The sequence below is a fragment of the Anser cygnoides genome, chromosome 17, assembly GCF_040182565.1.
Source record: "Anser cygnoides isolate HZ-2024a breed goose chromosome 17, Taihu_goose_T2T_genome, whole genome shotgun sequence".
Classification (NCBI taxonomy): Eukaryota; Metazoa; Chordata; class Aves; order Anseriformes; family Anatidae; genus Anser; species Anser cygnoides.
This window is the reverse complement of record NC_089889.1, coordinates 2,871,235-2,894,421: the sequence shown is the minus strand read 5'-3', so window position 1 is coordinate 2,894,421 and position 23,187 is coordinate 2,871,235. Positions and strand designations below refer to the sequence as shown.

Below are 23,187 nucleotides of genomic sequence, written 5' to 3'. Positions count from 1 at the left end.
TCTTTACAGAGCTATATATAACCAATGAAGACTAGAGTAGGAGTAGGACGCATACAGCTCAACAAATTCTGCAGCAGGAAGGGGGGAATTAACAAGTCGAAACCTGGAGCCAACATCTAGCACAGTGAGCCTTGAGCAGGATGGGCGTCTGAAGGCGGCTGCTCTGGGGACTAGGCAGTGTTTTGGCACCTGGAGAGCTGGAAATCTGGCCCCTGCCCAGGCTATCACTCCTCAGCTATCATAAAATTTGAAAGGTGTATAGTCAAAATGCCTGTTTTGCACAGCTCCTTTCTAGAACACGTTGGTGTCCAGAAAGCATATAAATCTGGGGAGAGCTGCATTTGGGGTACCGTGATGTGTGGAGTGAGCTTTTCAGGTAAACTGCAGGCACAAGCTCAAACTGCAGCCTTCTTCTTGTGCTGCCCAGCCTGGCCGTGCAGGAGTTACGCGGGTCTGACCTTTCTCCAGTGATTCTCTGGTTCACTCAGCACAGATGGATAACGCTTCCCCTCCAACTCTCCAGGCGTTTCCACCTCCTTTTGCTCTCCCACTTGAAAATGTTATTTTGAGCTGCCTGAGAAGATTCACTGTTGATTCCTTTTGGCCCTGACTCTAAGGAGGTAAATAAACTCCAGACAAATGAGCCTGCTGCAGGGAGAGCAGCATATAAATTGCCTCATTGATACCATCTGAGTGTCTCCTCATTCATTACAAGGGCTTTCCATTTCCTTCACGTGTTGTTCAAGAGCATTACGCTGCTCCCCTCCTTGGAGAGCTGAGGGTGCTTCTTGGCCCTGCAATTAGTTTCCCTTCCCACATCAGAAAGGCTGATAGCTCGGGGCTCTGACAGCTGTCCTCCAAAGCTCTCACCCTGCAAGCCACTAATGCTTTTCATGTCTGTAAAAAGGTGGTCAGGGGTTTTCAAAGCAGAAAACCTTCATTCTGGCCTGTGTAGTAGCTAATCCTCAAATTAATAGTGCGTTTTTTTAATGGTCCATTAGGGATGTCTGTGGTAGTGTCTAATTACTCCACGCTCTGTGCCTCCAAAATGTAAAGCATTGGAGTTTTTAAAGCCTCCCCGTGGAATTGAGCTGTTCTGTAATTGCAACATCTTAAACATGCCTTTACTGGCAAGTGGCAAGTAACCAAGTGGAAGCAACGCTCCTGACTTTTTTTTTCTTTCTTTCTTTGTTTTTTTCTTCCTCCAGAGGAAGAGCCTGAACCCACTGCCATGCTGGAGCCAGAGGTACAGGAAGGTCCAAAGCCTGAATCTCAAGATGAGGACGGGACGCTCTGCCTCTCAGCTCCAATGGGAGTCTTTGGAGAACCTCAGCCCAGTAAAAGCAGCTTCTTTAGCAAGTCTGATGGCGGCACCTTAGAAGCTCGTGTTAAAACAAAACTGCCCTCTGCAGCGGAGGAGGACGACCGGCTGCCTCGCACGCCGGGGCGGGAGGTGGTGGTGCATCCAGAGACTGATATTCTTCTGCTTCCAGCCCACAAGGTGCCATCCTCCACGCTTCCCTTACCGTCGACTCCCGGTAAAGAGGAATCTTTAATCCCTCCAGAAAAGTTCCCCGAACAATTACTGGTGACCAAAACATCTATGGAAGAGGAGGTTCCTAGGACTCCTGGGCGGGACATTTTGGCCAAGTCTTCGCACCCCTTTGCAAAATCACAGAGCACGGACACTGTTCCAGCAACGCCAGGAAGCGATGCTCCCCTTACAGGAAGCAGCTTGACCCTCAGTTCCCCTCAAGTCCCAGGGAGCCCCTTTTCCTACCCATCCCAATCTCCTGGCATTAACAGTGGCATTCCGCGGACTCCTGGGAGAGATTTCAATTTCACGCCTACTTTCCCAGAGGCTGGTGCTACCATTCCTTGCCTTCTGTCTGGCAAGAAACCGTCAGAGGATGAGCTAGATGAGAAAACCTTTAAAGAGCCTCTCGGTGCTTCCCTTACGATCAGCATGAACAGTGTTCCTTCCCCTATCCCCTTCGCCAGCCCCCCCCCAGCAGATTTCCACACAGACGTGGGCTTGCCACCTGATGAGCCAATACCCGTAGCAGCCCTGCCGTGCATGCCTGGAGATGGAAGACTGCCCATCGAGGAATGCAAGGCAGAAGTAAAATCTGTTTTACTCTCGCCGGAAGCACCCACTGGTGCTTCTATTCTTCCTCCCCCCCCACCGCCTTCTGTTCTTCCCAAAAGGAGGCCGGGCCGACCAAAACGGTCGCCGCCTTCTGTCCTCTCCTTGGATGTGTACTCGGGCAAAACCATAGAGCCACCTCCCGTCCCAGTGGCCCTGGTGGAAAGCGCTATGAGCAAAGAGCTGCTGAGTGCACATCCCGATGCTTTCTATGGACTGAAAGACCCTGAAGCCGTCACCCTGGACTTCAGGAATGACGGCTTCCACGAGAAAATAGCGGCTGAGACAGTCGCAGAGAAACTGCCATTTAAGGAATTGGAGAACCAGTGGAACGAAGACTTCAAGGAAGAAGAAGCTCACGTGAAGCCTAAAAGACAGTGGCGAAGGCAGAAGAAGTCACCTGAGGACCTCCCGGTGATTCCTTCCCCTGAGTATTCCCCACCCCGGCCTCAGTTCAGGCCACGCTCCGAGTTTGAGGAGATGACCATTTTGTACGATATTTGGAACGGAGGCATAGACGAGGAAGATATCAAATTCATGTGTATCACATATGACCGCTTGTTACAGCAGGACAATGGTATGGACTGGCTTAACGACACCCTGTGGGTATTCCATCCTTATATCCTTTCTCGCTGGCTCTGCGTCGCACACCACGTGTAGGATGCACTCGGTGGGCATTGGGTAGTGGGACTTAGAATGCAACAGACGAAGTCCTTTGGCAGATTTGCTTACTGGGACAGCAATTGCTTATGTCAGCAGGCAGTTCTAGACCTAATCCCTGAAGCTGCAATACAAAAGTGCTGCAGAAGTGGCTGTTGTTGCTGCATTTTCCATCTAGAACTGCAGAGAAAGCCTCTAAGCACGTCTTCTGGGGAGATTTCCTTGCTAGTTTGAGAATTTTCTGTCTTCATTTAAACCACTTTTTTTTTTTTTCCCCAACCTGCTAAACTGATTACTAAACCCGGCAGTTTCTAGTCTGTACGTAGAGGACTTTAACTTGGGGCTAAAACTTGCTGTAAAAATAATCCTGCCATCTGTGCCCAAAATGATGTTAGCGGTGCTAGCAGCTTTAACTTGCTTCGAGCCCAAAATACTAATAAGCAGAAAAGGCTGGCTGCTAGGCAGCACATGGGGCAGACACAGCCCCGGGCTGGGTGGGAGAACATCCTGCTCTGTGCTGCAGCGGGACACGGTCATCAGGGAGCACGTGGAGCACCTCGTGTGTTGCTAGAGATGTCTGGAGTTAAAATATTTCATCCCTGACTCCCTGCAAAATCCTGCTTTTATTATTTTTTAACCTTTCTCTAGAGCAAAAGCAAACCAGCCAAAGCCACTTAAAACCGTTGCGGTTTTTCTTGGTGGATCAGGACAGTGGGGTTTGAAGCATCTGCGCGGGGTCTTCCCTGTCCCACCAGGTCTGCAGGAGCAGATCTCCCGAGCCCGGTGAGAGTGGCGTGTCCCACCCGTCGGGCTGAGGGGTGTCTCCGGCCCGTCTGTGCTGCACCTCGCCCGAGGCAGGGTGCCAAGGGACGGGATTGCTGCGAGGTCAGCGCGGTGTCCCCAGGGCTTGGGGTGGCTGCAGGGAGTTGCTGGAGGGAGAACAAAAGTGTGCTGTGCAAAACAGGGGAAAAAAATCCACCCAGGGGGCTGGGCAGCTGCTGTCTGTGGACACGGTCAGTGCTACGGGGAAATCCTTTTCCAGACAAGTTTCTCTTGACAGCTTAACCTTATGCTTAAAGTAAGGAGAAAACGAAATTTACGTTTCCCAAAGCATGCAGCTAAGAAGGAAATACCGTGCTGGGCTTTCCTGCAAGCTTTTTTTAATAGCACTGTTATTTTTTTGCAGCCACTTCCCCCCCCCCCCCCCCCCCCCGCCCCCCAAAAAACCCTTCCTCATTTTCCAAGCTCTTGGTGTTAGCTCCACGTAACGGCAGAGGTTTGGTCTGATGTCCCCCGGCGGCCGTGTTGCTCCTTAACTTCTTCCCACCTACCAGCTTTTCCACCCCCAAGAAAAAGAAGCGTGACGATGGGATGCGGGAGCACGTGACGGGCTGCGCACGAAGCGAAGGCTATTACAAAATTGATAAGAAGGACAAACTGAAATACCTCAACAATAGCCGAGCTTTTGCAGAGGAGCCTCCAGCTGACACGCAGGTGAGGGAAACGTCCTCTGCTGACCACCAGGGTGCCAGCGGGATTTGGCTTCGAACGTCGTCACAGCCGGTGGCTGCTCCCTGCCTTTCGGCGAGGTGGAGCTGTAGCTACGCCTGCGTTGAGGTGGCCGTTTGGGTGGTGCCGGGGCGGTGGGGGTGTTTGAAGTGGGATGTGTCAGGAGGCCACGTGCTCTGTGATGACGCCTTGTAGCACAAGGGGTTGCTCGTTGGGAGGCTGCAGCGTGCTGGGCGCGTTGGGTCAGCTTTGATCACCCGTTTGTCCTCAGGGCATGAGCATCCCTGCTCAACCTCACGCTTCCACCCGGGCTGGCTCCGAGAGGCGGTCAGAGCAGCGCAGGCTCCTCTCCTCCTTCACCGGGAGCTGTGACAGCGACCTGCTCAAGTTCAACCAGCTCAAGGTAGGACACCCCGCGGGGCGGCTGCTCCGTGCGGGGGCTGGCTGGGAGCAGGCTGAGGCCAGGCAGGGGGTGGCCACAGAGCTCAGTGCTGGGCACCCCTGTGTGCGTCAGGGGGTTGAGTGCGGCCCAGAATTAAGGTGTTGCCTGGTGGGTTGGAAAAAGTCTCTACAGAGCAGGTCGGTGGTGCTTGGCTGGGGAGCTGGGCTCTGCAGTCAGAGCAGCTGCAGGGAGACGAAGAGATGGTCTGGGAGGATCACCCGACACAGAACCTCTCTGGGGTACCCAGCTCTTCTGGGCTTCCACGTAAACCGACTTGAAGATTTCTGCGATCTAATTCACCTAAAAATAGGAACAGAGCAATCATGGGGAAAACAGGACACTGTAGTCCAGCGTGCTCCCCTGTGAGGAGAAGAGGCACGAGCCCTTTGATAAATGGCTGTAAGCGCAGGAGCTTCTTTAGCCCTAGGCAGAACCATCAGGGCTGTGCAGAACAGAGATCGATGGCCCCAACGGGTCTGTTCTCCCAAACGGTGCATGGTCAGTGGTATAAAAACCCCAGTACTGCAAGTCTGTGGGACCTCCTACGTCCCCTGTGCTGCCCTCCTGTCACCAAAAGACAGAAGGAAACCGAATCAGGTTGAAGCGCCCCAGCATTTCTCGTGTGTTGGAGCGTGCTGCTGGACCTAGGGACAGCCTTTCCCTTTTGGTGCTGTGGCTAACTCAGGGTTGGGATTTTGGGGTGTTTTCTTCATGCAGTTCCGGAAGAAGAAGCTAAAATTCTGCAAGAGCCACATCCACGACTGGGGCCTTTTCGCCATGGAGCCCATCGCAGCTGATGAGATGGTGATTGAGTACGTGGGTCAGAACATCAGGCAGGTAAGCTGGACCGGGGGTGAAAAGTGAGCAAAAAGCAGCCCTGAGAGAAGTGATTGAGTATGGCAGCTGGGGCTGGCGTCCCTGCTGCAGGGCGTTAGCTGTGTGAGCTAGGCAGAGGCTGGCATGTGGCTTGGAGGAACAGGGGTGGGATTTTCAACAACCCAGAAATTCAGAGCTCAAATCCTTAGGAAGTAAGCTCTCAAGAAGCCCATCCTGAAGTTCTGTGGTTTCAGTGAAGTCTGTTCTGTTGGGGTATTTGGGATCGTGTATTTTCCGAGTGGCACAAGCGCAGGTTACGTGAGCCCTGTGTAGATCTCTGCTCACAGATCGCTGCAGCCTGTGCTGACGGTACCTGTGGGGTTTTCTGTAGGTCATTGCTGACATGCGTGAAAAGCGATACGAGGATGAAGGCATCGGAAGCAGTTACATGTTCAGAGTTGACCACGACACAATCATCGATGCCACGAAATGCGGAAACTTCGCTAGGTTTATTAATCACAGCTGCAATGTAAGTAGCAGTTTTTTTCATATAATTGTACTCTGACATGCTGATAAACCCACCGAGTCCTCGCTAACTCTGATCAGGAACACATTCAGAAGTAGCAAGGGATCACAGGGTTATGATTAACTTAATGAGCTGCAGCAGATCAAAGCTGAGTCTAAACTAGCTTAAGGAAGAGATGAGAGACCTGAGAAATGAAACAGGCAGCAAGACAGAGCGTACTCAGAATCCTTCTGACCATATTGTAGGACCCTGATGGATGCTGTTCAACCACAGCTAAGAAGTATTTCCTTAAAACAACAATTTTAGCAGATCTTCTGCTGTGGGAACAGTCTTCTAGTGTCCACGTGGGAAAAGTACTCTTGCCCTGGTAAGCAGAGAAGCTGCTTTCCTGTCTGTTCGGTGCTGCAGTCTACATTCAAGGGCTTGGATGTCTGACCACGTTACCAAGCATTAGCTGAGCTGCTCTTAACCACTGACAAACGTAGTGGAGCACCACGAGGGCTCTCGTGCACTGTGAATGACCAGAATGTGTCTGTTTTGGAGGAGCACAAGGACAGCTCCTCTGGTTTTTGGCTTCATGCCTCCTCCTCTCAGCTTCCCACTGGGTTTCCTGGGTCTAGGCTCTGGAAGCATGGCTGAGACTGTCTGGGGAAGTGAGTGCCCCACTCTATTTTAGTTTAGTTAATTGTGTGGAGGCTGGGAAGCCGTGGCCATCGGGAGCCTAAATCATTACCTGTTCTGTCACCCTTGCAGCCAAATTGTTACGCTAAAGTGATCACAGTGGAGTCTCAAAAGAAGATCGTCATCTACTCCAAACAGCACATCAATGTGAATGAGGAAATTACCTATGACTACAAGTTTCCCATTGAGGATGTAAAAATCCCGTGTCTATGTGGCTCTGAGAACTGCAGGGGAACCCTGAACTGAACTCGAGGTTTCTCGTCACACTTGCACCTTCGGCCATGTCAAAACTGTGGTAACCAGGTGTGGTTGCACTTTGCCAAAAAAGAAAAAAAAAAAGAAAAAAAAAGAAAAAAAATGAGGAAAAAAATAAGGAAAAAAAGGAAGAAAAAAATTAAAAAGGAAAAAAATATATATTAAAAAAAGGAAAAAAGAGAAGAGAAAACCAAGCAAGTTTCGCACTTCTGCCAGGATCACGAATGAAAGCAAAAAGCGCACATGCTTACGAGGACTGTTCATGTTTCAGGTGCTCTTTCCTTTTCAGATCCAACACGCACACAAAAAGGTGACTACCGTTTTGTGGCATGGTCTATCCAAACACTAGCTTCTCTCTGTTCAGTCCCTACGTTAAGGCTCCTTCATGGGATAATGGTACCTTTTTTTAATTGTTGGTATAAACCTTCATCTTTTCATAAATGCTGCTACCTTTTTCTCATCAGTTTTGTTGGTTGAAAAAGACATTCAACGTTTAAATGTGAAGCAGAGACTGAAAACGCCATATAGGGTTTGTTGGGAGCTTGATCGGCTGAAATTGCACAGATTTCTCAGAGTAAGCTGTAAATAAATGTAAGGTTGATGTTACAGAGCAAGCCAGAGGCTTGAGGGTGTGTGAATGGGTGTGTGCGTGTGTTCGGGTGCATGTGTGTGTATGGAGACGTGTCTGCAACGAGACTATAGGTGAACTGTCCTGCCTTTTTGTTAGGGGTGAGCCTGAACAAGTCCCCTAAGCCAGACACCCCGGGGAACGCCAGGTCAGCCACAGACCTGAGCTTAGCGCCTTGGGCTCATCGCTGATTTTCATACGCCATGCTGGTATATTGGGGGATCAAAACCTCAGCACCCCTGCAAGAAAAATAGTGGGTCCCGCAATCAGTAGTAACGAGCTGAGTCAGCTGGGCAGTCCGTTTGGCACCACGTATGGCCTTTTGGGATGCCCATTTCTCGTAGACTGATTTGTCTAGCGTTCAAAAAAACAAAACACCTGAGGCTGAAATTAAGTGGGAAATACAGCCTCAGTTACGCTGTAGAAACCTTACCCTCCTTTTACGCATACACTACGGCCCGTGTTTCTAATAGGAGATTCTCATAGGATTTTCTTCCTGTTGATGGGAAACAGACTGATGTGTTCCTCACCTTAATTTTTCTCACTTCTGTCTGCATTTCCCTGCCCTTCCAGCATTTTACATGGAGTATTTGCCCTGTCCTTGAATGGGGAAGATTCCTCCTGTGATAGGAGCGAGCTGGACCTGCTGCTCTCCTCCCCCGGTTACTCAGTAACTTGCCCCCGGGGTAGTCCCATCCTTTCGGTAAGACCAAACGTGGTGGAAAGTGCCCCGAGCGCAGGCTGCGATAGCAATCCCATCCTCCCCCACCTGCAGCGTGAAAATGAATTCTTCAAACTAGGAAGCCCGTTTTGAGATGGTTTTTCAATCTCTTCTGACCTTGTAGACGTGCTGAGGTGGCGTTTGCGGTTCTTCAAGGGGTTCCATTTAAAAATGGGCCAAAGCACCAAAGAAAAAGCTTCTTTGGATGTGGTCTGGGAACGTTAGACGACAGTTCAGGTATAGACAGGATCAGGTTTTTCAACTCGCGTGGAGTTTCTCCTGCTTTAAAAGTAGAGATTAGTTGTGCTAAACCTCCCTAATTGGCTTATAGGGGAAACGGCGATGTAATTGTGAAACGCAAACATCGTCTGCGTAACTAAAAACCTTCTCCCCGCAGAACAAATTGGCCAGCTGTATTCTTGTAGCCTTGTAAAATTAGCGCTAATTGCTCTCCGACCACAGCTCCGTGATCAGAGGTTGCAAAAGAGTTTCCTGGAAGTTTTTTTGCCACTGTGACGTGGAATTGCCGGGCCTGTGCCGCAGAGCGGAGCTTGCGATGTGGGTTAGACCTCTGTGTTTGAATTCCTTCCTCAGACAGGAGGCTGGCGAGAGCAGGAGGGTGCGGGCTGCCGCCAGCTGCCGCCTGCCTGCGGCTCTGCCTGAGGGCAAGGAAATCGTCCCGAAGGTTGGACAGTCCGTGATCTCATCCCTGGTTTTCTTCCGTTGTTTCCTTTGCTTTGGGGTTTTTCCCCCTCTTCTTTGTAAATCTCTCTGGCAATTGAATAATCGTGACCCAGAGCTTAAAATTATGAGAAGCACAAATAGTTTGTCGTTGAACTTGGGTTGTAACAACAGCTGTGGCAGGAGAATTTGGGGATTAAACCAGCTGCTCTGATTCTTTTTCTTTTTTCTTTTCAAATGAGGTTCCTCTTGTGCCGATGCTCTGGTTGGCATCTCCACAGCTCAGCCTTTTGTTTCGAAGCTTTAGAAATGCACAGAAATTTTGTGTCTCAGAACCGAAGCCCCTGCCTGTAGCAGTCCTGCCCCTGCTCTTGGCCTTGTTCCTCTCTGGCCCATCAAACCAGAGCGTGAATTGGTTTTGTGGGGGAGAAAACCCCAGCTTCACACAACCCCTAAGTACCTGCTGGTGATTCTGTCCTTCCCAGCGTCTCTGTGTGCTCTGGACGGGGTCAGCCCCGGCAGGTTGTTGAGGGAAGGCGTGAGGCAGAGCAGGGTCCTGTGGGACGAGGCCCACGGCTCGGGTTCCTCCGCGGTGTTTGCAGGAGCGCCACAGGGATCTGGGTGCCGAAGGCCTCGAGCACTGAAATCCTTGGGGCGCTCCTGAAACCACCTGTAACCCAGTACCCATCCCTCTGCAGTTTTCCAGGGGGATAAACGTGAGCTTTCGGAAGAGCTGAGCTCCCGGGAGCCCCCAGGAGGAAGCAGAGCTGTTTGCCAGCACTTCCGAAAACCCACGTTGGTCCTCAAAGCTGAGGCTTCGCTTTTTTCCCCGTAGGTCTTGGCTTGCAGAGCCCTCCCTGTGCAGCTGGTCAGAGCAGCCCTGTCCCCACGATTTTATGGCGGGGTTTTAGGTCTGATCGAGGCATCCTGTGGCTGCCCTGTCCCTGCGGGGCCGGGGAGCCCTGCAGCCACGGAGGTGGTTTGGGAAGGCAGCCCCATGGAGCCTCCTTCCGCACCCCCAGGTGCTTTGGCTCGTGCTGCTTGACAGAGAGGCGTGCTGGAGTCGTCCTGTTCGCTGTCCTAGATTTATTTTCACTTAAATTGAACCCTAAAACAGAGAGAGAGACGTTGACTGTGCTCCCCGCGAAACTGCAGCTCGCTTGGGTGGCTCTGCTGGGTGAAACGATCGCGGAGAGCAGTGCAGAGGCTTGGGAGGCGTCCCTCCAGCCCGTAGTGTCCCCAGGTGAGCGAGCTGGCTCCAGGTCAGCGTGCGAATCCCGCAGCAGCTGGCGTTCCTAGGAAGTGTGCTCTGCTTGCAAACCCCACCTGCCCTCGCCCTCACTGCCCCGCGGCCTTCGGTCGCCCCCAAAGCGCCCTGTAGCCATCGGGGGCGGCGGGGCAGGGGCTCGTCCTGCAGATATTTATATTGTATAGAGCAGCTTATTTCTACAAGGAAAAAAACAAAACGAAAAACATTTTTAAACTCCAACAAAGTATACAGTAGTTTCAGTTCCGGTTTTTGTGACCTTTTTCAGGGATCATTTCAGTGCATTTCTGTATAAAATAAAAATTTAAGGAAAAAAGGATTTTGAAGTATATTAAAAAAAAATGCATCTTCTGTACATAGGCAAACTCAAGAATCTTCTCTTCAAACACTGTTTCTTGTAGAAACATGTTGAAATTTTTTTGCTGATTTCTTTGTACTTCAAGAGCATGTAAATAATTTATTAAAAGTGACTATTGTAATTTGGAGTTCTTTTTAAACAGATTCCAGCTCTAATTCATGTCGAGAAGGTGGGGAGGAAGAAGGACTGAGTATAGCAAAGGAGCTGGTGGCATTTACAGCTTGTGTCAAGCTTTGTATAATGTAAATTCTGTATAAATATGTTTTTTTTTTTTTGTCAAATAAATAGATGGAATTAGCAGCATTAAGAAACTGAAGACAAAAAATTGCCAAGTCAAGGCTTCTTCTTTGCCCCCCCCCGCCCCATTCTGAAACCTAATGTGCAAAATCTATTTATTTCAAGCGAGGAAATGTGTACAGTCTAATAGACAACCTAAAATGTATTTAAGCGAGTTTGCAACTGGATTTTTTTCATTTTAATATTTTTTTTGTTTCTATGAGTTTCCTCCTTAATTGCCACTGTAGTATTTGTCCAAGTGAAAAGAAACCCTCTGGAACGGACACTCAAACGGGCAGTTTTAAAAGCAAAAGGGAAGAACACCCGGCTCCAATCCTGCAGTTTTCTGGTTCCTTAAACAGGTTGTTTTAATTCACGGTGTGAAAATAAAGGGCTTCCTTTAAAAGGAGGCAGGTAAAATGGTTTGCAATAAATGATTTTTTTTTTTAAAGTTCCTTTAAAAAAAAAATCTGCTTTGAAGATTTAGGATTTCTGCTTTTTCTTTTGTTAAGCAAATTTATAAATTTAGGGATGTTTTGTGCATATAGAATCTGTCACCAGTATGTATCTTGTTTTGAAGAAAGTGTTTTTGTTGTGGATGTGTCATGCTGTATATATTTGTTCATATTTTTGTGAATTGAATACTATGTACCATTGTATTATAGTAACTTTTATAAAGCAAACCATAAATATACTGACTTTTCTTACAGAAACATTATGTTGTGCTTGGTGTGTAGCCGGGGCAGCTTTTTGCTCTCGGACCCGTGCTGGGAACCACGAGAGCTGAAAATACTCCTCCTGTGTCCAGGCAGGGGCTTTAAGCAACGTCGTACAACTATTGCGTGGAAGAAATGTGAGCAGGTCGGGGCGCTGAACCTGCAGGAAGTTAAGGTTACGGCTGAAATTATCCAATTATGCTGCCAGCTCTGTGCTGGACACAGCCACAGGGGGAAGCCCCAACACGTGTCTGTACTGGAGCAGCCACACCGCGGGCCGAGCCTGCCCCACGGTCAGAGCGCTGCCCGAGGCAGATGGGTCTCGCCTTTAATATTCTTCACTGTGCTGGGTGTCCCAGGGCACTCTGACCATGTCAGTTTTTCTGGCTTCATATATTTTTATTTATTTTTTTTGCTTTGCTTTGCTTTACTTTGTGCAGGCGAAAGCCTGTAGCCTACCAAGAGAGGTGCGGCAGCACCGTGGCTTCTCTGAGTTTTGGAAAAGGGGGTACACAGGGCAGGGATGAACGCAGCAGCTGATAGAGGAGGAAAATGAACCGGCAGGAGAGAGCCTTGGCTGCTGGCGCCTTCTGCCTCCGTTCTCCCCAGCCACAGCAGGGAATGGGAAGCCGGACAGTGCAGGGCTCAACCAGGGGGTGGCTGGGTCAGGCAGGGGCTCGGGCTGCGGGTGGGCTCTCATCACGTCCCAGGAGCCCAGCATCAGCCAGGGACTTGGCTCAGGCTTTGAGCAGCTTCCACACTGGGAAACGCAAGGAGCAGCAACAGGAGCTGGATTTGGGGGGCAAATGAGTGACAGCAGGGGGGACCCGGGGCCACCAGGCAGCCTGCGGTGTTCTTCGGCTGGTGCATCCTGAGGTCTGCAGGTCCTCAGGGAGCAGTCAAGGTTGTTCGCACCTCTTTTCCTTATCTGCGTGGGAGCTGGGATCTGCAGGTACTTTAGTAGCAAGGCAGGTTGGGTTGGGCGGTGTTGGCCACTTGGCCCTGCCATGGGACACTGGTTCCTGTGGCAGCACCGAGGCTGTCGCTGAATCTGGAGCCTCGGCTCCTCCCTGATGCCCCACAGCCACGGCGGGCACGGGGCCTGCAGCCCTGGCAGCACGGACTTACCAGGCACTCACGCTGTGACAGAAACGGATTTTATTGTGTCAGTGGGGAAAGCCCCCTTGCAAAGGACTGTGACGGTGCCCAGGGTGATGCCCCAAGAGGAGTCCTCACCTGCAGCCAGGACCGAGCCAGGCAATCGCCACAAACGCAGCGATTGCTTCTTGAAGCACTGGAAAACGCCAGCCCCCCGTTAATTCAAGAGCTTACAGGTACTAGAGCAAGACTGGGGTACAGGGGCAGAAAGGCTGAAACGTGTACATTCAATCATCTCATTCCAGAATGCTGTAGCTACCCCAAAATCATGTGTTTACTCTCAGGAAATTCAAATCCAAGATTGAACCTACAAGTGATAATAATTAAAAAGAGACACGCAGAGAGGCAAATCCCTGAATGCTTTCCTCTCTCAGCTTCCCGCATAGCTAAAATTAATGGAAAACTTCATGTAGATGGGGTTTAAGTGCTCCAGCTGTTTCCTGTGTCTTCCTCCAGAGCTGCATACCTTGGGCACGTGTCCTGTGTCAGGAATTGGGTGGCTTGGATCGGGTTAGGCTGGTTCATGAAACGCTGTCACCGTTTCCCACGTCCCCTCTCCCGAGGGCAGTCCCTGGGCTGGGTCAGGATCAGTCCTTGCACGTCGCCAGCTTGGCAGCGACTTCCCCGGGCTATTTACTGAAGCATCGGCCGGGTCCCCGTTTCGTTTGTGAATCAGCTCGTTAGGGAATCAGCTCGTTAGGGGCCGGCCACGGAGGCTGGGCGCACTCTGCCGCTACATGCGCTCGCTCTCCCCGTTGGGGTTCAGGACCGTCAGGTTGCCTCGTGCGTCCTGGTCGATTTCTATCGCTTCGAACAGAGACTTGAAGTTCCCGGCGCCGAAGCCCTGCGGGGAAGACAGCGTTACCTGGACGTGGTGCTGGGCTCCACGAGGCCCCAGCACCAGGAGAGCTGGCTGCGTGACGGCACAAGGCCCCGCTGAGGCCCCCAGGCTGTCACTCACCCCGAGGCCAGCTTCATTGCATTCAGCAGTGAAATCCTCCGGCCTACCTGGTGGTTGTGCCGCTGGATGACCTCCAGAAAGACCGTGGGCCTGTCTTGAACTGGTTTGGTGAAGATCTGGAGCAGGTAGCCTTTCTCATCGAAGTCCACCAGGATTTTCAGTTCCTGGAGAAAGGCAGTAGGACGATAACTCCGAGACTCACCGAGGAGCACAGAGGTGCCTCCACGCGGCCCTCGGCCCTGCCAGACGCCGTGGGGAACCGGCCCAGCCGCGGCCCGACCCACCTCCAGCTTGTCGATGTTCTCCTTCACTTTGATTTTGGCAGCCTTCAGCCTCTCCCGCAGCAGCTGGTAGTAGCTGGACGGCACGTCCATGAACTGCATGCCGCGCTGCTTCAGGTTGGTGATCTGCAGGGCGGGGGAGAGCTGAGCGTGGGGCGGGTGCGCGGGGACAGGCGGTGGCGGGAGGAAAGTGACATTTTCTCATGGCTTTGGCTCCAAACGGAGCATGGGCCCTGTCCCACCCTCTCCCTTTGGGCCCCAGGTGCCCTCTCCAAGCAGTGTGGGGTTGGCCACCGTGCAAGGATGCCCCCGATGCCTCCGGAGGCTCTCTGGCCTGCAGAGGAGCCAGGGGCAGGCAGACCATGCGCTGTGGTGGCCCAGCCTGGCACCATGAGCTGCTCCATTAATTCTGTCTGTGAAACAACCACGGCACAAAGCCCAGGTCTTCGCCACCCACCCTGGGGGTCATCATCTACTTCTGCCCCGTGACGCAGCCCCGAGTGTGCCCAGGGCACAGGATGGGGCTGCCGTGGTGGCACTCACCGCCGAGATGATGTCGGAGGTGTTCAGCGCGATGTGCTGGACTCCGGCCCCTCCGTAGTAGTCGATGTATTCCTGTGGGGAAAATCTCACTGTGCTGGTGGTGTTTGGTGGCTACGGCACACAACCAGCGAGCCACTGCCCCGTTGGCCCTGTCCCTTTTCTTTGCCAAAGCCCTGCTGGTGACCTATCAACCCACATGCTCACCTGAATCTGGGATTTCTTCTTGCCGAACGCCGGCTCGTTGATGGGCATCTTAATGGTCTCCTCGTAGTTGGTGACCACGATGGAGCGCAGGGCGCTGAACTCGGTGTGCAGCTGCTTGTCGTCCACCGACCAGAAGCGGTGGAAGAGGAGGTTCTTCTGGTACCTGCCGGGCCACAGGGGGCACATGGAAGCCCCTCGCTCTACCCCCGCACTAACGAACCCCTGCTCTGGGTTAATTGCCCTTAGCATCAAACATCAGTGAGACCAGCAGAGCGGTGCCGCCTCCTCCCAGCCCTCCCCACTCTTACCAGTCGGCCACTGGGACCATCTGGAGGTCAGGCTGGTTCCCCACCACATGGTCCACAAAGCTCAGTTTGGCGCTCGGCCTGCGGGGAGGGGGACGAGGGCAGCGCTCAGCGGGGCTGGGGGGGCCCTGGGGGCTGCAAGGAGGTGCTGGAACACCGTGCTACTCACAGCCTGGGCAGCAGGGGGTCCTTGAAGAGGGGTGCGTGGTACCCGGGCAGGAAGAGCCCCTTGTAGTTGAGCTTCTCTATCAAGGTGTGGGTGGTGTCGCCGTACTGCAGCGGGGAGGGAAGCGGCTCCGTGCCTGCCCTGCACCTCGCGGTGCACAGACGCCACTGCGGATGGGGGTGCTGAGCGCTGCCACCCCCTGCCACTCACCGTCTGGATGACGGCGAACTTCACCTTCCCGAACTTGTCCTCCTCCACCCAGGGCTCCTTCACCACCACGGCTCCGCGCTCCTTGGCTTTCTGGGCAGGAGGAGAGCGCCCGTCCTGCCGCAGCGCCCACAGCCTGGGGGGACACGGCCCCAGGACCCTCCGCCCCCGCTCGTTGCCGCTCCTTTCCCCCTCCAAAACTCACCGTTTCAGGGCCCCCGCTGCATCGTGCGGGCGCTGCCTACCTTCACAATGAAGTCGCAGTCCTCCACTTCGAAGGCCACGTCCTTCACCCCGTCCCCGTGCTTCACCAGGTGCTCGCCCATCTCTGCCGGCAGCCGGCGGGCGTGAGCGGGGATGCTGCGCACCGCCCGGCCCCTCCAGCCCCCCAAAACCTACCCTCATTCCCCGGGTTGAGTGCGGACGAGAGAACGAACACGATCTGGAGAGGAAGAGGACGACGGGCTCAGGGTTGGTGATGGGATGCACGCTGCGGATGCGGGGTTTAACACTGCAAACGCCTTTGGGCAGCGTCGGCGCGCATCCAGCATCTCCCCGTCACCGCGGGGCACCTTGGCGGTGGCACCGCCATCAGGGCTTTGTCACCGTACCTTGTCCTGCTTGATGACGTGCGACACCACCTCCCGGCTGCCCGTCTCCAGCCCCCGGTACGCCAGCTCCTCGAAGCCCAGCTTGTTGCAGTAATACGAGGCAGCCTGCCACGGCAGCACGGGTAAACCACGGCAAGGGGCATGTGTGCACACATGTGTGCATGTGTGCATAGATGTGTGTATGCACGTGGGATGTTTGCTGCTTCCAGCAGCACGGAGCTGAATCTGTCACCGCCCCGCTCTGCCCCTGCCTGCTGAAACGAGCCCCTCGCCCACAGGTACGCTCCTCGAGCAGCCCAGGAGGAGCAAGCAGGGACAAGAAAGTGGCACAAAGAACCCCAAAACTCCATGGCGAGCGCTGCCTGGAGAGCCCTCCGGTGCTGGGGCTGGGCAGGGAGGCGGAGGGGCATGCGGCAGGGCCGCAACGATTTCGCTTTTCATCTGCACATTGGGGGCCTGTCCCGCGCACACCCCCAGCCACCACCCCTCACCTTGCGCAAGGGCCCCAAGGCCATGGCCCCGAGCCAGGGCCTGGCACAGGGACAGCGCCAGGGGCCACCAGCCGCCCCCCTGGCAGCCAATGGCCGCAGCGGCCGCGTTGTCCCCATCACGGCCACCACCACCGCCCCTGCCCACACATGCAGCCGGCCGCAGCCTCCTACCTGCTTGGCATTCCCCACCCAGAAGGTGATGGAGTGGAAGTGGATGAAGCGGCCTCGCAGGGGCTAAAGGGAAGGGGAGAAGTTTGTCCTGGCTGCTGGGGTTATCCTCGCCGTGCCACGGTGCTGCTCCTCGCCCGGGCTGGGAGGGCAGCGGCTGCGGCACTGCGGGTACGGATCCTGCAAGTGCAGTTCCTACAAACACAGTTCCTACAAACATAACTATAAATGCAGTTCCTACATGCAATGCAAGTTCTGCAGGTGCAATTGCCTGGTAGCATGGACTTGTGAAGCACCAGTGCAAGGCAGGCAGGCCGGGGCAAGGGAAGGCAGGGAGGAACGGGAGGAGAGAGCTGGGAAAAGAGTATCTGGAGATGCTGGGGAGCCCACGTGCGGACAAACCCTGCGGCCCTGCAGCTGCTGCCAGGTGCCCTCGTTAACCTCTGTGTTAACGATTTACCCAAGCGGGGCAGAGCGCAGCAAGCCCCTTTGCTGTGTGTCATCCCCGCCAGGCACAGACAGCACTGGGAGTGAAACCGGGCAGGAAACAGGGACTGTGCTGAGGCGTCGGGCTCAGCCGCTGATGCCCATCACGTCCCGTCACACCAAAACGGAAACATGGAAGCGTCATGGCCGAGCATGCCGAGCAACCAGAGCTGTCCTCTGCAGCCCACGCAGGTGGCGGCTGAAGTGAGCGCGAGGGGGGCCCACGGTCAGCCTTGCCCCCAGGAGCGCTGCGGGGCAGCACCTACCTTTTCTCCCTTGTCCGTGTAAGTCGTCTGGAAAGAGAACCGGGGAGGGGCAGGTTAGCGGGGCGCAGCCGAGGAGCAGCTCCCCCTGCGCCTTCCCTCCCAAGCCCAGCGTCGAGCAGGGGGGAGAAAAGTGGCGAAATTCCCCCAAAACTGCGTGGTTTGGCGTCCGGCCCCAACCCTCACCATTGCTGCGACCCGGCGATGTGACAGCGGCGAAGAGAGCGCGATGCCGTGCACGGGCCTGATATAGCGGGGCGAGGGACGGCTCCTCCTCAGCTCCACCCCGGGCACTGCCCCGTCCCCATGCGTCCCGCTGGCCCCACGGGTCCCACGGGTCCCCTCCTGTGCCTGGTGACCTCCCTGCTGCAGCCAAGCCGGGGTGACGTGGGCGCACGCACGGTGCAGGGGCAGGGGACACTCGGTGGCTTCCTCAGCCACGGTGACAGCGGTGCTGCAGGGCTGGCAGGAGCGGGGCCACGGTGGCTGGTGGCACCAGCATGGGGCTGGAGCGGTGGTGGTGGGTGGTGGCACCGTGCCACCCGCTGCTGCTGCACACCCGGTGGGGGCGGCAGCGGGGCCGGGGCCACCTCACTGCGATGGCACCGCGGTGTCACCTACGGCACGGCCACCACCGCATCACCGCGAGGCGGTGGCACCGCTGTGTCACCCCCCCCCCCCCCCCCAAAGCAGTGCCACTGCCATGACCCTTTGTGGCACTGCCATCGCTGTGTCACCCCATGGAGATGCCACCACCACGTCACCCCATGGCACTGCCACTGCTGTGTCACTAAATGGCGCTGCCACCACCATGTCACCCCCCCATGGCACTGCCACTGCTGCACCACCCTGTGGCAACGCTGCTGCCGTGTCACCCCATGGAGGTGCCGTTGCTGTGTCACCCCCTGTCACTGCCACCCCGTGTCACCCCCACGGCCCTGCCACCGCGGTGCCGCCGCCGCGCCGCGGGGACCCAGCGCTGGCCCCGCCCCTTTCTTTGACCCCGCCCACTTTCCCGCCACCCCCGCTGACCCCGCCCACTTTCCCGCCACCCCCGCTGGCCCCGCCCACTTTCCCACCACCCCCGCTGACCCCGCCCCCCTGCGTTGACCCCGCCCCCTATCCCTGACCACGCCCACCCTCCGACCACGCCCACCCCCCTGACCCCGCCCACGAAGGCGGGGCTCCCGTTAGCCCCGCCCCCTCCGCCCCGTGACGCACCGCGGCCCCGTCCCGGCCCCGTCGCGGCCCCGCCATGGCGCAGCCCGCTGCCGGCGGCGCGGTGACGGCGGGCGCGGTGCTGCAGCTGGTGCGGCGCAAGGACGAGCTGGAGGCCAGGATCCGGGCCTGCTACGAGCTGCTGCGCGACGTGAGCACCGCTGGGGGGTGGGGGGGGGACCGGGAGGGGAACCACCGCCCCCCCCCTGACCGCCCCCCCCCCCCCCTTGTCCCCCCGCGCAGAGCGGCGTGGGCCCTGACGAGCCGCTGGTGGACGCCGAGGGCTTCCCGCGGGCAGACATCGACGTGTACCGGGTGCGGGCGGCCCGGCACAGCATCGCCTGTGAGTGGGGCCTGCCCCCCCCCCCCCGATTCCCCCCTGGGGCGGCCCCGCTGGGCGTTGAACGGGGCGCGAGGCTGTAAAAGGCTCGCTCGAATATTTCCAGGCGCCCCTGGGCCCCGCAAACCCCCCTTCAGTGCTTGTTCATGCGCCCTGTGGGTGGTTTCCAGGCCTGTGTGGGGACTGTCCTGCCCCACTGGGTGCGGGGGGTGGCCGCAGCTCGTCCCCGAGGTGCCCCAGCCGTCGTCTTGTGCCCGACCCTGGTTTTGGGGTGAAGGCGTTGAAAAAGAGCCCTCCGATGGGCCTCGCCCCGCGCTGACGGTGTCCCCCGCAGGCCTGCAGAACGATCACAAGGCCCTGATGAAGCAGGTGGAGGAGGCCCTGCACCAGCTGCACGCCCGCGAGAAGGAGAAGCAGGCCAAGGACCAGGCGGAGGCGCTGGCGGAGGCGCAGAGCCAGAGCCAGAGCCTGCCCCAGGCTTTTGCCAGAGTTAACGCGGTGACGCCGGAGTCGCCGGCGAGCGTCTCGGTAAGTCCGTGGGTCTGACAGCCACGGGGAAGGCTTCGCTCGGACCCACAGGGGAAACAGAGCAGGTGGCTTGCTCCGTGTTCTTGTCAACAAGCAGGAATAAGCCATGGGACACCATTTGTTATCATCCCACCCCCCATTTCTTTTTATTTTAAGTGTTTACCAAATGCTCAATCGCCTTCTTAACCAGCATAGTTAATCCTGAAAGCTCCTGTGGGGGGAGCTGCCTTTGCGTGGCCGTGCCAGTGTCACCGGGGTGTCCTGTGAAGCGACTTGTCGCTGTGCTGGAACCAGAAGAATTGTTTTCTCAGCTGTGCCTTAGCACCACACAGCTCATACAGGGCCTTACTGATCATTCTAGAATCAGTGTTTCTCCTCCCATAAAATAGGGCACAGGAATGAGTACTTGCTTAACAACATGGAGAGGGTGTAACGTAGTTCCGTTGCCCTAATGGTATTTATTACCTGTCTTTAGAGAATGCAGATGTTCAGCTTCCTTCCGTCTCTCTCTGTCCAGGGGCTTCAGGTCGATGATGAGATCGTGGAGTTTGGCTCCGTCAACGTGCACAACTTCCAGAACCTGCAGAACATCGCCACGGTGGTGCAGCACAGCGAAGGGGTGAGCTTGTTTCTGCTGAAAACTGTTCTCTTGCCTGTCTCTGTTGGCTAGCTGTAGCTTGTTCTGTGGAAGTCAGATCTGTGTCAGGTTCAGTCTGCACTGTTGTAGCCTTGTTCCCTCACAGCACTGAGCTCATTCCTGCCTGGACAGAAGAGAGTAAAGAGGTGTGTGCTCTTTGCTGTGAGCCTCATGTTGCCTGCTCCACCCCTAGGGGACTGCCTACAGCAGTTTGCTGTGCTGCCACACCACCCACACGGCCCTCTGGACTGGCGAGAGAAGCTATCGCAGCCTTCAGATGATTTTTAGTGGGACTGAGAGATCTCATGGAGCTTTCTGTCCACTGAACACTCCCTCCTTTCAAATCTAGCTGAAGGGGTGGGAATGAGAACTGCTGAAGTAGTTTTAATGTTCTTCTGGTGCTCCAGCAGAAGACCACAAAAGAGGGTTGACTCGGTGATGGAAAGTTGCCATCTCTCTCTCTTTCTTTCCTTTTTTTCCCCCCTTCCAGAGACCGCTGAGTGTGACTGTCATCCGCAATGGCAAGAAAGTGCACCTGGGGCTGACCCCGAAGCGCTGGGCTGGGAAGGGCCTCCTGGGGTAGGCGTTTATTTCATTTAACCAGAGTGGATGAGGCTTTCAGCCAGCTCAGAGCAAGTTTCCTGCAGCAGGGCCAGCTCTGCGCTTCTCTGTGTGTGTGTTGCTGCCTGCTGTGATGTGTTTGTTGGCGGGGAGGCGAGTTGTATCAAACGTGAGCTGCGGGGCAGAAGATCTCAGTCGCTAATTCCTCCGATAGAGGAAACGAATGGAAGAGGGATGTGGTGGACCTGATTTAAACAGTGTCAGGTCTTCCGAGCTTCTTTCAGAAGTGAGCCTTTAATGTTTCCTTCTACACTTATTTTTCAGCTGCAACATCATTCCCTTGCAAAGATGACCACTGCTTGGAAAACAATAAAGACGAAGCTTGTGCCTGCTTTTTGGACTCTGGCCTGGTTTGAAAACTTCCCCTGTAATCTTCATTTTTGCTGAAATAGTGTTTTGGAGGCTGTGATCTAGGTGCCAGACTGGCAGAGTATGAAAAGGATGGAGCAAGGCCTTACCACAATTCAGAATTGTGCTGATTTATGAGGAGCCGCTCGTAGAGTTGCAGGATGTGGCTTCTCATCTCTTATTCCTTGTGTCGCTTTGGAGTGAGGTTAGAGAGAGACCCAGGCTTCCCTTGATACAGATTCTGAAGAGCATAAAATGCTCTTGTTTGGTGATAACAGAGCAAACAGAGCATTCCTTTTTTTTTTTTCCTTCCCTTAAAGTTCCTTAATGAACATCTTTTTAAAATATTCTAAAAAGTCATGGGGCACTTTTTTGTCTCTCTAGTAATAGATCGCAACAGCTGTTGGAAGTTACCAAATACGATGAAAGAATTTTTGGAAAGCCTAATTATTTTAAGTTAATTAAATAAGGAATAGGGGGGTTATAATTCTTTGTCTTACTTTCTAGTATTTTGTTTAGTTATGACTGTGTAAAAGTATTCCTAACTTGATTGTTTGTTTTTTTTTTTTATTTGCTGCAGTTGGTTTTAGGGTGTATGAACTCTTCAGGGGGATTTTGGGGTGATTGTTTTTGTTTGTAGTTTTGTTTCCAGTTGAACTTAAAAATACTCTCCCAGAACAATAAAACTGAGTAATGCCTCTCTGTATTTGTGTAGAAGTTATTATTTTGAGACAGTCGTCATGGGCCATTTTGGGTAGGTTAAAAGCAGATCTGCACGGTCCTAAAAGCAGGATCCCCTGACCTTCCGGAGCCAAAGCCCAGGCAAGTGCTGGTGCTTTGTGAGCAAGTTGTGGGCATAAGTAACAAACATAGTGAGGAATTTTGTTATAAATGCTAATAACCACATCTGAAATGGTGGACTAGTGAACATGTTGTTACATCTGTCACCCGGGGCTCATCCCTCGTCCCCTTCCCCAGGCAAGGTACGGATCCGGTCCCCAAGGGGCTTGGCGGTGCCGGCGGGACTTGGTGACAGCCACGAGCAAGATTTAGGATTTGGGCTTGAGCAGGGCGAGGGGCTGAGCGTCTGCGGGGGTCGTGCTCTGGGCAGGGGGTCAGGGCTGGTGGGGACAAGGAGAGGACGTGGAAGGGACAAGGAGGGGACGAGCCGCCTCTCCCAGCACTTTCCAGGCTGTCTCTGGCTGCAGCCGTTGCAGCCGTTGCCCAGGGAACAGCAGTAGGCTGCAAACAGACGCGGCAGCGGGGTGACGGTGAGCGGGGTCCTGGCTGGTGGGGGTCCCTCGGGGCCCGGGGAAGCCCTGTGGGGCCGTGGCTGTGCCGGAGCAGCGGTCCTGCCCGTGGGGTGCTGGGGGAAGGGGTTGTCCTGGGGCCCCCAAAGCTCTCCGTGTGCCCGGGGCTTCGGTGCTGGCTCAAACCCAGAGGTGAGGCTGGAGCTGAGCCAGCTGCCGAGCACAAGAAGCCAAGACAGGTGCAGGGACGGTGGTAAAATCCCATTTGAGACCAAACCTCTGTGCCCGGCGGAGCAGGCAGGCAGAGAGGGAGCCCGATCCGGGCTGGGGCTGTGCCAGGCTGGCTCATGCTCGGCGGGAGCGTTATGGGGGCTGAAGGGGGCTGTGGGACCCGTTTCCCGGCTTCGTATGTTCCCTGTCCCCCTCTGTGCCCAACTCCAGCTCGCTCTGCTGGGAGGCTGCGTAGTTCAGAGCAGTGCTAAAATACTGTAGAGCAACTCTCACTCGTCCCGGCCACACCAGCGCTTCCCTGGCCTGACACCGGGTCCTTGCAGCGGGCTGGACTTGGGCTGAAGGGTTTTTTTTCTGTGGCTGGTGCCCACCTAGAGCCGAGCTGTAGACGCAGAGGCTGCCCGCCTGGCTTAGTGCCTGTGTCCAGCCTGCCTGCTGGGGGTTTCCAGCTGGGGCTTCAGACTGGAAAATCTTTGAAGGCTTCTCGG

General features: G+C 54.9%; 3 protein-coding genes across 4 annotated transcripts in view; 2 read left to right on the top strand and 1 right to left on the bottom strand.

The window, feature by feature from the left end:
* SETD1B (SET domain containing 1B, histone lysine methyltransferase) overlaps positions 1 to 11,679 on the top strand; it is a 49,749-nt gene extending 38,070 nt beyond the window's left edge. Inside the window, exons 13-18 of the mRNA XM_048073836.2 lie at positions 1,209 to 2,765; positions 4,134 to 4,300; positions 4,587 to 4,718; positions 5,475 to 5,594; positions 5,965 to 6,102; positions 6,853 to 11,679. Coding sequence (XP_047929793.2) covers positions 1,209 to 2,765; positions 4,134 to 4,300; positions 4,587 to 4,718; positions 5,475 to 5,594; positions 5,965 to 6,102; positions 6,853 to 7,026 — 2,288 coding nt within the window. The 3' untranslated portion in view covers positions 7,027 to 11,679. The remainder of the gene's footprint in view (positions 1 to 1,208; positions 2,766 to 4,133; positions 4,301 to 4,586; positions 4,719 to 5,474; positions 5,595 to 5,964; positions 6,103 to 6,852) is intronic.
* Positions 11,680 to 12,800: 1,121 nt separating this feature from the next.
* Positions 12,801 to 18,537, bottom strand: HPD (4-hydroxyphenylpyruvate dioxygenase). 2 transcript variants are annotated; one of them, XM_013173295.3, is made up of 14 exons: positions 17,713 to 18,537; positions 17,530 to 17,556; positions 16,781 to 16,843; positions 16,119 to 16,223; positions 15,907 to 15,949; positions 15,753 to 15,835; positions 15,511 to 15,600; positions 15,304 to 15,407; positions 15,138 to 15,215; positions 14,830 to 14,992; positions 14,626 to 14,697; positions 14,086 to 14,208; positions 13,849 to 13,965; positions 12,801 to 13,684 (listed from the first exon to the last, which is right to left on the bottom strand). In XM_013173295.3, the coding sequence occupies exons 1-14, from the start codon at positions 17,713 to 17,715 to the stop codon at positions 13,574 to 13,576; spliced, it is 1,182 nt and encodes a 393-aa protein (XP_013028749.1). In that variant the 5' UTR covers positions 17,716 to 18,537; the 3' UTR covers positions 12,801 to 13,573. The 2 variants fall into 2 exon arrangements, with proteins under 2 accessions (XP_013028749.1, XP_066835295.1); XM_066979194.1 differs by lacking the exon at positions 15,511 to 15,600 and having other exon boundaries at positions 15,304 to 15,467.
* A 196-nt stretch (positions 18,538 to 18,733) lies between these two features.
* PSMD9 (proteasome 26S subunit, non-ATPase 9) lies at positions 18,734 to 21,920 on the top strand. The gene is made up of 6 exons (XM_066979326.1): positions 18,734 to 18,895; positions 18,988 to 19,087; positions 19,419 to 19,612; positions 20,130 to 20,231; positions 20,740 to 20,828; positions 21,135 to 21,920. The coding sequence occupies exons 1-6, from the start codon at positions 18,782 to 18,784 to the stop codon at positions 21,160 to 21,162; spliced, it is 627 nt and encodes a 208-aa protein (XP_066835427.1). The 5' UTR covers positions 18,734 to 18,781; the 3' UTR covers positions 21,163 to 21,920.
* Positions 21,921 to 23,187: the final 1,267 nt, after the last annotated feature.

Excerpts from the sequence above, each read along its gene's own strand:
- HPD (XM_013173295.3), bottom strand. Across the intron at positions 16,844-17,529 it reads ACACGGACAAGGGAGAAAAG|CCCCTGCGAGGCCGCTTCAT; the intron begins GTAGGTGCTGCC and ends CCTTCCCTTTAG. Across the intron at positions 14,698-14,829 it reads AGAAGAAATCCCAGATTCAG|GAATACATCGACTACTACGG; the intron begins GTGAGCATGTGG and ends TTTTCCCCACAG.
- PSMD9 (XM_066979326.1), top strand. The coding sequence starts at position 18,782 with ATGGCGCAGCCCGCTGCCGGCGGCGCGGTGACGGCGGGCGCGGTGCTG. Across the intron at positions 19,613-20,129 it reads AGTCGCCGGCGAGCGTCTCG|GGGCTTCAGGTCGATGATGA; the intron begins GTAAGTCCGTGG and ends CTCTCTGTCCAG. Across the intron at positions 20,232-20,739 it reads TGGTGCAGCACAGCGAAGGG|AGACCGCTGAGTGTGACTGT; the intron begins GTGAGCTTGTTT and ends CCCCCCTTCCAG.